Consider the following 13,857-nt stretch of genomic DNA (forward strand, 5'->3'; position numbering starts at 1 on the left):
AAAAACTTGTGCACAAATCTTCATATAGCATTAATCATAATAGCCAAAAAGTGAAAACTACACATATGTTCATCAACTGGAAAATGGATAAAGGAAATCTATATATCCATACAATAGAATATTATTTGGCCATGAAAAGGAATGTAGTATTGATAAATACTACAATAATGATAAACCTTGAGAACATCATGCTCAGTGAAAGAAGCCAGTTTTAAAGAACCATATACTGCATGATTCCATTTATGTGAAATGTCCAGAATGGGCAAATCTGTGGAGACAGAGAGTTGATTAGTGATTGCTAGGGTGGATGGGAAAAGGAGGTGGTGACTGCCAGTGGTTTGGGGTTTCTCTTTGGGCTGATGAAAATATCCTAGGATTATGATAATGGTTGCACAAATCTGTAACTATACTAAAAACCGTTAAACCATACACTTTTGGCCAGGCATGGTGGCTCAAGCCTGTAATCCCAGCACTTTGGGAGGCTGAGGCAGGTGGATCATGAGGTCAGGAGATCAAGACCATCCTGGCTAACACAGTGAAACCCTGTCTCTACTAAAAAAAAATAAAAAAATAAAAACAAACAAACAAACAAAAAACTGGGTGTGGTGGTACACACCTGTAATCCCAGCTACTCAGGAGGCAGAGGCAGGAGAATCGCTTGAACCTGGGAAGCGGAGGTTGCTGTGAGCCGAGATTGCACCACTGCACTCCAGCCTGGGTGACAGAGTGAGACTCTGTCTCAAAAAAAGAAAAAAAAAAAAAAACCAAATCAACCAAACAAACAAAAATACACTTTAAAAAATTGCTGCATAATATTATTAAGTTGGTGCAAAAGTAATTGTGGTTTTGCCGTTATGCAATAAATTTTGCACCAACCTAATAAATGTGCATAGTTTCAGGGTACATGTGATAATTTAATACATTCATATAATTTGTAAAGATCAAATCAGTGTACTTGGGATATCCATCAAATTAAATATTTGTCTTTCTTTATATTAGAACTATTCAAATTCTCCTAGCTATTTTGAAATATGCAATATATTGTACACTGTAGCCACCTTACTCATCTATCTGTCACTAGGTCTTATTTCTTCTCTCAAACTATATATTTGTACCCATTAATCAACTTCTTGTTATCCCACCTCCCTCCTCCCCTTCAGAGTCTCTGGTAACTACCAAACTACTGTCTATCTTCATAAGATCTACTTTTTAAGCTCCCACATATGAGTGAGAACATGCAATATTTGTCTTTCTGTGCTTGGCTTATTTCACTTAAAATAATGATCTCCAATTCTGTCCATGTTGCTGCTAGTAACAGGATTTCATAGTTTTTTTATGGCTGAATGATATTCCATTGTGTATATATTCCACATTTTCTTTATCCGTTCATCTGTTGATGGGCACCTAGGTTGATTCCATATTTTGGCTATTGTCAATCATGCTGCAATAAACATGGAGTGCAGATGTCTTTTCAATATATTGATTTCCTTTTTTCCTTTTTTTTTTTTTTGTGCATATACCCAGTAGAGGAATTACTGAATCATATGGTACTTCTATTTTTAGTTTTGTAAGGAACTTCTATCCTTGAACCATACACTGTAAATGGGCAAATTGTATGGCATGTAAATTTTGTCTCAATAAAGCTGTTAAAAAATACATGCATTTGGCTGGGCACGGTGGCTCACGCCTGTAATCCCAGCACTTTGGGAGGCTGAGGCAGGCAGATCACGAGGTCAGGAGATCGAGACCATCCTGGTCAACACGGTGAAACCCCATCTCTACTAAAAATACAAAAAAATTAGCCGGGTGTGGTGGTGGGCGCCTGTAGTCCCAGCTACTCTGGAGGCTGAGGCAGGAGAATGGCGTGAACCTGGGAGGTGGAGCTTGCAATGAGCCAAGATAGCGCTACTGCACTCCAGCCTGGGCAACAGAGCAAGACTCCATCTCAAAAAAAAAAAAAAAAACTGCATGCATTTGATTTTGGCTCCCAGTTAAGATGGAGTAACAGAGATCAGGTTTATCCTCCCAGTTGAAACAGCTAAAAAACTGGAACAAATACATGAGACAAGAGCTCTTTGATGTTGGACATCAGTCAATAAAGAACACTGATCCTTGAGAATTAGGAAACAAATGAGGTTAGCCCTGTGTTCTCCCCAGCTGACTGCCTGGAGAGCATTTCCAGACCACAGCACAGGGAAGGAAAACTGAGGTGGGACACCAGCAGATTCCCTAAGTTGAAGAGACAGAGCTGGAAATCTAGGGAAGCCAAGGCAGGCAGGGTTCACATTGCAGAGCACAGAGACACAGCTGAGAGATCACAGAGCAAAGCCCAGAGCTATGCAGAGAATCCTCCTTGAACATGCAGTTGAGTTCTGCTCAGAGAATACAGATGAGGAAACTACCCTAGTACTAGGAAAGAACCACCCAAAAGGAGAAGAGGGAATCATACCTGGAATCACACAGGGCCAGGAATAGTGCCAGGAATTCCCGACAGTGGAATTCCCGACAGTCAGGTGAAAAAAACCTCATAATCCACAGGGCATTGTTTAGCGTAGTAAGAAGGTTTTGGCTCAGTAGCAGAGAAAAAAAAATCAACTCTAGAATAAATGCTTCTCAGGCCCTGCCTAACATCTTAAAGACAAAACCTGAAAAAAATTCAAACAGAGCATCAGTTAACCACAGCACAACTTCAGTTGAATATACACAGTTGAAGTCTCCAGAGGGGAAGGAGGGCAGAAAAAAATATTTGAAGAAATTATGTCCAAAAAAAATCCAAATAGGATGACAATTGGACACCCAAAGATTCAAGAAACTTCATGAACCCCCAGCACAAGAAACATGAAGACTATACCGAGGCAATAATCAAATTACTTAAGATCAGTGATAAAACCTTAACAACAACTAGAGAAAAAAGACGTGTAGAGGAGCAGAAAGATGGATTACTAGCAGACTTCTTGTCAAACACGAGTGCGAAAATAGTGGAACAGTCAACAACAACAGCGAATACCCAAAAGGCTGCCAAGCTACAATTCTTTACCAGTGAAATGTATTTCGAAAGAGAAGAGGAAATAAGAATTCTTTCAGTCATACAAAAGCTGAAATAATTTTTCAGACATAAAAAGCAGATTTATGCTACAAGAAATGCTAAAGGACTGGCACACACCTGTAGTCCCAGCTAGTCAGGAGGCTGAGAAAGGAGGATCGCTTGAGCCTGGGAGACATAGGCTGCAGTGAGCCAGGATCATGCCACTGACTCCAGCCTGGATGATAGAGGGAGATGCTACATAAAAAAGAAAAGAAAAGAAAAGAGAGAAAGAGAGAGAAGCCAGTGTTGTGGCTCATGCCTATAATCCTAGCAATTTGGGAGGCCAAGTTGAACAGATCACTTAAACTCAGGAGTCCAAGACCAGCCTGAGCAATATGTTGAAACTCTGTCTCTAATAAAAATACAAAAAAAAAATAGCCAGGCATGGTGGCATGCACCTGTAGTATCAGCTATTACACTTGGTTGGCTGAGGCACAAGACTTGCTTGAACCTGGGAGGTGGAGGTTGCAGTGAACTGAGATCATGCCACTGCACTCCAGCCTGGGAGACACTGTATAAAAAAAAAAAAAAAAAAAAAAAAAAAAAGGAAAAAAGAAAGAAAGAAATGTTAAAGGAAATTCTTTGAAGAGAAGGAAAATGCTACTAGACAGAAACCTGGTTCTACAAAAAGGGGTCAGGTGTGGTGGCTAATGCTTCAGCACTTTGTGAGGCTGAGGTAGGAGGACTGCTTGAGCCCAGGAGTTTGAGACCAGCCTGGGTAACATAATGAGACCCCATCTCTACAAAAAAATAGATAAATTGCCAGGTATGGTGGTGTGCACCTGTGATCCCAGCTACTTGAGAGGCAAAGGTAGGAGGATCGCTTGTGCACAGAAGGTCGAGGCTGCAGTGAGCTATGCACAATATACCTATATGCCACTGCACTCCAGCCCGGGCAACAAAACAGACCCTGTCTCAAGAAAGACAGACAGAAAGGGAAGGGGAAGGGAAAAGGGAAGGGGAAGGGTGAAAGGCAAGGAAGGAAGGAAGGAAAAAGTTGATAAAAATTTAATCAACTTAGGCCAGGTGTGGTGGCTCACGCCTGTAATCCCAGCACTTTGGGAGGCTGAGGCAGGCAGATCACGAGATCAAGAGATTGGGACTAGCCTCACCAACATGGTGAAACCCCGTCTCTACTAAAAATACAAAAATTAGCTGACTGGGCATAGTGGCATGCACCTGTAGTCCCAGCTACTCAGGTGGCTGAGGCAGGAGAATCGCTTGAACGTGGGAGACAGAGCCACAGTGCCTGGCCTTGTCATAAATCTTTAATAAGAAAAATAACCCAATTTAAAAATGAGCTCAAGGCCAAGCATGGTGGCTCACGCCTATAACCCTAGCACTTTAGGAGGCCAAGGTGGGCGGATCCCCTGAGGTCAGGAGTTCGAGACCAGTCTGGCCAACATGGTGAAACCCTGTCTCTACTAAAAATACAAACATTAGCCAGGCATGGTAACAGGCACCTGTAGTCCTAGCTACTCGGGAGACTGAGGCAGGAGAATTGCTTGAACCCAGGAGGTGGAAGTTGTAGTGAGCCAAGATCTCGTGCCACTGCACTCCAGCCTGTGTGACAGAGCAATACGCCATCTCAAAAACAAACAAACAAACAAACAAAAAGCACTAAAAGGCTCAAGATATGAACAGACATTTAAAGAATATGCCTAAGTGGCAAATAAGTACATGGTAAGATGCTCAACATCATTTATCAGTAGAGAAATGCAAGTTAAAAACAGAAAGAGATACTACCATATACTGAGTAGAATGGGTAGAATTCAAAAGACTAATCATACCAAGTGTTGGCAAGGATATAGAGGAACTGAATTTTTTTATACTGCTGGTGGGAATATAAAACTGTGCAATTGCTGTAGAAAACAGATTGGCAGTTTCCAGGCCTATCATATAATCTACCTATTTTACTTATAGGCATTTACCCAAGAGAAATAAAAGCATATATCCACACAAAGACTTGCACATGAAGTTTTGAATGTTCATAGCAGCTTTATCTGCAATAGCCAAAAACTGGAAATCAACAAAATGTCCATCAATAGGTGAATTGATAAGCAAAGTGTGGTATATCCATATAATGGAATACTACTGAGCAATAAGATGGAATGGACTAGTGAATCATGCAGAAACCTAGATAAATCTCAAAATAATTACACTAAGTGAAAGAAGTCAAACAAAAAAGGACAAGTACTATATGGTTCTATTTATATAAACTTCTTTCTTTTCTTTTTAAAAAATTTATATAAAATTCTTAAAAATGCAAACTAGGTGGGATGCTGTGGCTCACGCCTATAATCCCAGCACTTTGGGAGGCTGAGATGGGCAGATCACTTGAGGTCAGAAATTCAAGACCAGCCTGGCCAACATGGTGAAATCCCATCTCTTCTAAAAATACAAAAATTAGCTGGGCCTGGTGTTGCATCCCTGTAGTCCCAGCTACTTGGGAAGCTGAGGCAGGAAAAGCGCTTAAACCCCAGAGGTGGAGGTTGCAGTGAGCCGAGATCATGCCATTGCACTCCAGCTTGGGCGATGAAATGAGACTCTGTCTCAAAAAAAAAAAAAAAAAAAAAAAAAAAAAAAAAAAAAAAAAAAAATTCAGACTAATCTAGTGGCAGAAAACATGTCAACTGTTACCTGGGAACAGGGAGGGAGGCAAGAAATTACAAAAGGGATGATGAATATGTTCAATCTCTTGATTGCGGTGATGGTTTCAAAGAGTATGCATATGCCAAAACGTATCAAATTGAACACCTCCAATATGTGCAATTGATTATGTATCAACCATACCTCTAATAAAGCTGTTAAAAATAAAAAATCTGAAACTAGCATTTAAGTTGTTGTTTTTTTTTTTTTTTTTTTTGAGATGGCATCTTGCTCTGTCACCCAGGCTGGAGTGCAGTGGCACGATCTCGGCTCACTGCAACTTCTACCTCCCAGATTCAAGTGATTCTCCTGCCTCAGCCTCCCAAGTACCTGGGATTACAGGCACCCACCGCCACTCCCGGCTAATTTTTGGATTTTTAGTAGAGATGGGTTTCACCATGTTGGCCAGGCTGGTCTCAAATGCCTGACCTCAGGTGATCCACCCAATTTGGCCTCCCAAAGTGCTGGGATTTACAGGCATGAGCCACCTCGCCCGGCCATATTTGAGTTCTTATAAAGTCAGTTAACCTCAAGAGAAATAGTAAGTAAAGAGAGGTACAGTTGGCACACAAACAAGGCAAAGATTGTGCACATTGAACTGGAATGAGAAGAGTTTAAAAACATGAGCAGAAAGAAAAGCAGTAGGCTCTGGAATTAGCCTGCTTGAGTTCAGATCTTTGGTCTCCTGCTTACCAGCTAGGAACCGCCTGGATAAAGCTGTAAAGTGAATAGACCTTGCTTCCAGAGTGCCTGGGTTGAAATCTCAACTCTGCCACTTTCTAGATGAGTGGCCTTGGGCCAGTTATTTAACCTCTCTGTGCCTTAGTTTCCTCATCTCTATCAAAAGAATGTGTCTCTCAGCATTGGTATAGTACTTGGCATATAATAGGTACTCAGTGGAACATTAACTGTCATTAGTAGTACCCAGTGAGTTGATGACTGGATTGAACTGATGACCGGATTGGGGTGAGATCTTGAACACCTGATGCCAAAACCTGGGCTCTCCCACCCTTCAGGCTGCATCCTGGACAAAAAAATCCTAGCCCCAGGGAGGGCTGGGAGAGCCCCAGGGTTGCTGTTAAGGTTAGGTCCATTCCTTGGTCTCCCTTGGTCTCAGGTGCTCAGCTCGGAGGTCCGACTCACATCACATGCTTCTAGGCATTTTGCAGTCATGGCAGATAGTGTTGAGTCCTGGGCGGCACAGGTCCTTTCTCCCACAAGGTCAGAGGCTGAGCTGAGCATCACTGCAGTGATGAGATTCCTGTAGCTGGATAGAGCCAGGTGCTTGTCACTATGCTCAGCTTGGTACATACATCCCCCTATATACTCCTCTTGGCAACCTTGAGAAATGAAGGGTCTCTGGCTTCATTTGACCCATGAGGAAACTAGACTCAGAGAGGCAAGGTGATCTGCCTGAGGTCACAGCGAGCTCAGCTCTTCCCAGCATGTGGTTCCGGAGCTGGTGCTCTTTCCACTGTGCTGTGCTCTTTCTCCTCTTCCCAGCCCTGAGCACCTTTTCTCTGGTTTGCTGGGTGCTATTGTGTGTGGGTGGGGTGGGGGTACATGCTGAGGGTGATGGCTTTCTGCCTCTTGCCTTCAGGGGCCTAGCTCTTGCTGCTTTCCTGGGCCTGGTCCTGTGGCTGTCTCTGGACACCTCCCGGCGGCCTGAGCAACTGGTGTCCTTCGCAGGAATCTGCGTGTTCATTGCTCTCCTCTTTGCCTGCTCAAAGCATCATTGCGCAGTGAGTGCCAGTTGTGGGGCCCAGGGCTGGAAGTGTTTGCCTCTCTCTTCTGCCCCTAGGCTGGATCTGGGAGCTGGGGTATAGGCAGATGCTCCTGTTGGGAGAGCCCTGGAGGCTCAGGGCCTGGAGAAGACCTGTGTCTATCAGGACAGGCTTCCTGTGAAGCAGAAGTCTTCAAACTCCCCAGCAGGGATGTCTCTCCAGACTCAGAGGCCACCAGGACATTTGTTTCCTTGGTGACGTGTCCTCTGGTCAGTCTAATCCTGGTCTTCAGGTCTGTAGGCTCAGGAACTACCTCCACCCCAACTACAGAAAACACAGGCCAGAGCTCCAGTCTGTCTGCAGAGCCAAGGGTTTCCTGGAATCGTTAGCTTAAAATGTGCTTCTCAAAGTCTGCGCCCCAGACCAGCAGCAGCAGTGCCTCCATGGAACTTACCAGAAATGTAACTTCTTAGGCCCCACCCTAGGCCCACTGTGTTAGAAACTCAGGGGCAAGGGCAGCAATCATCCTGTCAGCAAGAACAATTCTGATGTGTACTAAATTCTGATGTAGACTAAATTCTGATATAGACTACATTCTAATGTGTACTAAATTCTGATGTGTAGTAAATTCTGATGTATACTAAGGCAGGCATGCACCCATTTGGGAGGTCCCTGCCATGGGCAGATGGAACCTTCTCTCTCTGCCTCTGTAGCATCAGGATCCCTCCCTGTTTCACAGTGTGGCTACCACCTTCCCCAGGCTACCGCCAAGCCTCCCAGGAGGATGCACCCCAGAGCTTGGACTTGCTGCTAAGGAATTATTAAATGCTGATCAGGGAACAGCAACCTGAAAAGCCCAGCTCTCATCTTCTGGGAGGGGTGGGGTGTGTGGGCATGGAGAGAGTTGGGGTTGAGGTGGCTGGGAGCCCAGCCTGTGGAGGAGAGATTGGAGATGATCAGGCAGACAGGGTTCACACGAGCTGGAGAGGAGCTGGACCCAGAGCAGTCTGGTGCTGATCCTGAGGCCAGACCCCCAGGCCACATCTCTGGCAGTGATGACCAGGAGACGAAGTGCCGTGGCATGCCCAAGGCTGGTCAAGTTTCACCTGAGTTCTTGGTTAGAATCTTGGCCCACCCCTGCCCACTGCCCAGGTCCATTCTTACCAAGCACATGGCCTGTTCTGAATCCCAGGGAGGGTGTGACCACTGGCAACAGGCCTAGTACTCTATCTGGCTCCAGCCCCATCCTCCGGGCAGGCCAATGCTGCTGGGCTCCCTCGGCAGCCAGTGCCCCCTGCTTTCACCCCCACCCAGCTCCCTGCCCATCCCTCAAGGAGCTGAACTCACCTTTCTGTGGGGTGGGGTGGCAGGTGTCCTGGCGGGCCGTGTCTTGGGGACTTGGACTGCAGTTTGTACTTGGACTCCTCATCATCAGAACAGAACCAGGATTTATTGCATTCCAGTGGCTGGGCGAGCAGATCCGGGTAGGTACATGGGACCTGGATTTCCAGAGCGTCTTAGGTTACTGGGAGTAGGGGAGAAGCCACTTGGCAGGGGGAAAAGTGGGTGGTGAGGCCATAGAGAAGGCTTGGGACCCAGTGGGTAGGGTAGACTGGGGGCCCCAGACCAGGTGGGTAGCTGGGGCCCGGGCAGTGCAGCTGCCACTTCCCTCACACCTGGCACTGAGGCCCCAATAGAGTATTCTTTTCAGAGGCTGGGTCTGCAATCAGCAGTGACTTGGAAATTGTAATAGTTAAAAGTGCTAAAAAAAAAATCTCCCCAAATCTGCAAATGATTTACTTCTGTGTGTATGTGTTTAAAAATAATGTGTATTGAAGTCATACATTTTTATTCTGTTTGTTTTTTTTTTTTTTTTCAAGACAGAGTCTCACTTTGTCACCCCGGCTGGAGTGCAGTGGCATAATCTTGGCTCACTGCAACCTCTGCCTCCCTGGTTCAAGCAATTCTCCTGCCTCAGCCTGCCCAGTAGCTGAGATTACAGGCACCCACCACCATGCCCGGCTAATGTTTGTATTTTTAGTAAAGACAGGGTTTCACCATGTTGGCCAGGCTGGTCTCAAACTCCTCACCTCAGACGATTTGCTTGCCTTGGCCTCCCAAGGTGCTGGGATTACAGGCATGAGCCACCACACCTGGGCCCATTTTGTTTTGTCTTGAGACAGTCTTGCTCTGGCATCCAGGCTGAGTGCAGTGGTGTGAATACGGCTCACTGCAGCCTTGACATCCTGGGCTCAAGTGATCCTCCCACCTCAGCCTTCCCAGTATTGAGTAGCTGGGACTACAGGTGTAAGCCACCATGCCAAGCTAATTAAAACATGTTTTTTCTTTTTCTTTTTCTTTCTTTTTTTTTTGTAGATACAGAGTCTCTCTATGTTGCCCAGGCTGGTCTCGAACTCCTGGTCTCAAGTAATCTCATCTTGAGCCACGGTGCCCAACCAATTTTGTTTTTTATTTTGATAAAATATATAGAACATAAAATTGACCTTTTTTTTTTTTTTTTTTTTTTTTTTGAGACGGAGTCTCGCTGTGTCACCCAGGCTGGAGTGCAGTGGCCGGATCTTGGCTCACTGCAAATTCCGCCTCCCGGGTTTTCGCCATTCTTTTGCCTCAGCCTCCTGAGTAGCTGGGACTACAGGCACCCGCCACCTCGCCCAGCTAGTTTTTTGTGTTTTTTTTTTAGTAGAGACGGGGTTTCACCATGTTAGCCAGGATGGTCTCTATCTCCTGACCTCATGATCCACCCGTCTCGGCCTCCCAAAGCGCTGGGATTACAGGCTTGAGCCACCGTGCCCGGCCTTAAAATTGACCATTTTAACCACTTTTAAGTGTCATTAAATTCATGCACACTGTTGTACAACTATCATGATTTACTTTTGTCAAAATAAAGTTATAACAAATTTAGTTTAAAGATCTTAATTGGCTTTTACTTGTGATTTTAGAACGAGACAACACCTCATTCTATAAAAATAGAGTGAGTGTTCCAATGAGTTGAGCAGAGGAGGTTGGCTTTATAGACAGAGAAAGGCTGAAGAAAGCAGAAACAGAAAACAGAAAGCAGATTGCTTGTTTCAAGGTCACTTTCCTTGTAAAGGTCAAAACTGAGGGGACTGCCTGTCATGCTGCATGTGGGGATTTGGCTATATGTCTCATATCCTGGTTTTTTGGAAGGTCAGGAGACAGCTTAGTTTTGACTTGTGGTGTGGAACTTTATAGCATGAGCGATTCCATTTTGGTTTGGTCTGTTGGGCGAAGTGCAGGAGCTCAGTCCAAACCAATGGTCTCCTTTATTTAACACTTAAAATTTTTTAAATCTATTTATTTGTTTATTTATTTTGAAACCAAGTTATGAGACTAGCTAATTTTTCTATTTTTGGTAGAGACAGAGTTTCACCATGTTGCCAAGGCTGGTCTCAAAGTCCTGGGCTCAAGTAATCTGCCTCCCTTGGCCTCCCAAAGTGCTGGGATTATAGGCATAAGCCACCACGCTGACCTTCTTTTATTTTATTTTATTTTAGTTTAGTTTAGATTAGTTTAGTTTAGTTTAGTTTTGAGACAGGGTTTTACTTCCATCACTCAGACTGGAGTGCAGTGGCGTGATGTTAGCTCATTGCAGCCTCGACCTCCTGAACTCAAGGGATGCTCCCACCTCAGCCTCCTGAGTAGCTGCGACTATAGGTGTGAGCCACTACACCCGGCTAATTTTTGTGTTTTCAACACTTAAAAAAATATAAATTATTAAGGACATAGGTTAAATAGGTTAATCTACTTACCTCCCTCTCACCAGCTTGCAGTTCCCTGTGCTCTGTGCAGGGGGGAGCATGAGAACCCTGCTGGTCCAGGAATGTGCACACCTGCTGGCCTCGCTGAGAGTAACTGCACAGGGTGTGGAGGAAAAGACAGAGTTGCTTTTCTGGCCATGTCCCCATTTTATAGATGGGAACACTGAGGGCTGAACAAGAAAAATGACTTGCTGCCCCTGCAGTCACATTGCAAGTTCAGGATATAACACAGGTCTCCTGTAGAAGCGTGGCTGGGCTCAGACTCCAAGGCCAGAAGCCCGGGATGGGGACAAGATGAGGGGAGGCTTTACCGTTGGTTGTCAGGGGCCTGAGCAGGCACAAAAGGCACTGCCTTCTTCACATGTCTCGTGGTTACTTCCATTGTCTCTTCTTTATTGTCCTAACAACTGCCAGAGCATTTCTTTTTATTTTTATTTTTTGAGATGGAGTCTCGCTCTGTTGCCCAGGCTACAGTGCAGTGGCACAAGCTCGGCTCACTGCAACCTCTGCCTCCTGGGTTCAAGTAATTTTCCTGCCTCAGCCTCCCGAGTAGCTGAGATTACGGGCGCCCACCACTACGCTCGGGTGATTTTTGTATTTTTAGCAGAGACGGGGTTTCACCTTGTTTGCCAACTGGTCTCGAACTCCTGACCTCAGGTGATCCGCCTGCCTTGGCCTCCCAAAGTGCTGAGATTACAGGTGTGAGCCACCGCACCCAGCCTACAGAGCATGTCTTTAAAATTGACCAAAAAGGTGTCTCTCTGGCAAATATGCTTCGGAGCGAGTGCCCGTGACGGTAGCTTTAACACTCCTTGCCAGGTGGTGCCCACCCCGATAAGAGCCTGGGGGGACTACGTCCCTGGGCCAAACCGCCTGTCTCTGGCCGCTGCTTCCTCCCTCCTCCCTTCCCAGCCTCACTGCCTGTTTTTGTTTTGCATTTTTCTTTCAGATCTTCCTGAGCTACACAGAGGCTGGCTCCAGCTTCGTGTTTGGGGAGGCGCTGGTCAAGAATGTCTTTGCCTTTCAGGTCAGCTTGACTCAGGGTCCCAGAGGCCTTTAGCAGTCGCTGCCCAGCGACTCCAGCTAGAGGGGAGTCTGGGCATAGTGGGGGCCCAGGTGGAAGGGGGGAGTCCTATGGGCAGAGGTCGCCGTACTGGGAAGTTAGTGAACCTTAAGCCTGGGGCCCGGGAGGGGCCCAGCAATGTTCACCTCATGAGATGTTTTTGCTATATTTTGTAAAATTTGCAAAAGTAAGATATTTCTGTATCTTTTTTTTCTTAGAGATGACCCTCTAAATTATAGAATTACTGAGTAGCTGAGGACAAGAAGTGGGGGTAGGGGTCATGGGGATAGCTCCTGCTGAGACCTTAGCCCCTGATGTGCTGCAGAGACTCTGGGCCTAGAAAGAGCAGTTTCCAGGAAGGCTTAGGTTCAAATGATCCTCTCAGGTGCTCCTCCTTCAGGGCCCCTCACAGGCCACCTCTGCCAGGAAGCCAGCCCTTACTAGTCCCGCTGCAATAGCTCCTTCCTTCGTGTCCTCCTAGACCTATGATCCCACTTTCCCTCCCTCCCTGCCTCCATCCATCCTTTCTTTCTTCCAACAAAAATCTATTGTGCATTTACTGCACTGCAAAATATTATAGGGGAAATGGAGATAAAGGCACTGTTCTGTTTCAAAGAACTTATTGTCTAACGGTGGAGCCTCAACCCTAATTTAAAAACAAAGCAGCCTGTGCAAAGGATGAGGACGCTGCAGGTGGGACCCTTCACTGGGTGGAGCTGTGGTTGTATTTCTTTTTTCCCCAGTTAACTGTTTAAGCACTGAAATGCCTTGTTTAGTAAGAACTCTAGTGTAGCCCTCCTCTGCCTGCCTTACACTCCAATTGTCTAAGACCAGCTTGCTCTAGGCTTAAGCTCCACTTGCCAGCCAAAAGAGAGAGACCTGGGGCCCCACTCACCCAGTAGCTGGCCCCAGTTTTCTGCCACTGATGCATGGCACTGAGAGGAAAATCAGGGCTACCCACTCTGGTACATCCGGGACCACCATCACCATGGAGCTGCTATGCAAGACCCCATGTGCAGGTTCCAGAGGTTTCTGCTGTTTTTCATTATGCTGGCCACTGTTCCCAGAGCCTCCCCACCTGCGGGGGGTCTTGGACCCAGGAGACTTTTGGCCCAAGCCATGGACTTGGCTATGGACTTCTGGACTGGCGTTGAGCCATGTCATGAGTTCAGACCCTCCTGCCTACCCCTGACCCTGACCTCTGGTTAGTTCCCCTTGGAGCCTTAGCGTCTCTTGTGCCAGCAGACTCCCTAGGGAATGTCCAGTCTAACACTGTCAGCCCTAGGAGGAAAGGGAGGGGCCCAGGTTCCTATCTTTTCTGAAGTCTTCTTGCCCCCTGGGCATACTTGCCCATCATGTTTTCTGAGACCAGTTCTGTATAGGGAGAATATTGGGAGGGGGAACCTATGTCAGACCCGCAAAGGCCCCTAATACCATATTCCTTTAGGGTAACGAGCAGCTGCTCCCTTACCTTTGCATAACCAGTGTGGGGGTACTGAGGTTTCAGAAAAGACCAGTAAGATCTGCTTCAGGGTG

The 13,857-nt window shown here is 46.0% G+C and overlaps 1 protein-coding gene across 1 annotated transcript in view; it reads left to right on the plus strand.

Annotated features, from left to right (window-relative positions):
* The window catches only part of SLC28A1 (solute carrier family 28 member 1), a 65,328-nt gene that overhangs the window by 15,642 nt on the left and 35,829 nt on the right, over positions 1-13,857 (plus strand). Inside the window, 3 exon segments of the mRNA XM_030931160.1 lie at positions 7,335-7,476; positions 8,829-8,942; positions 12,208-12,285. Of these exon segments, the coding sequence (XP_030787020.1) occupies positions 7,335-7,476; positions 8,829-8,942; positions 12,208-12,285 (334 nt within the window).

Source organism: Rhinopithecus roxellana, chromosome 5 (assembly GCF_007565055.1).
Source record: "Rhinopithecus roxellana isolate Shanxi Qingling chromosome 5, ASM756505v1, whole genome shotgun sequence".
Lineage (NCBI taxonomy): Eukaryota > Metazoa > Chordata > Mammalia > Primates > Cercopithecidae > Rhinopithecus > Rhinopithecus roxellana.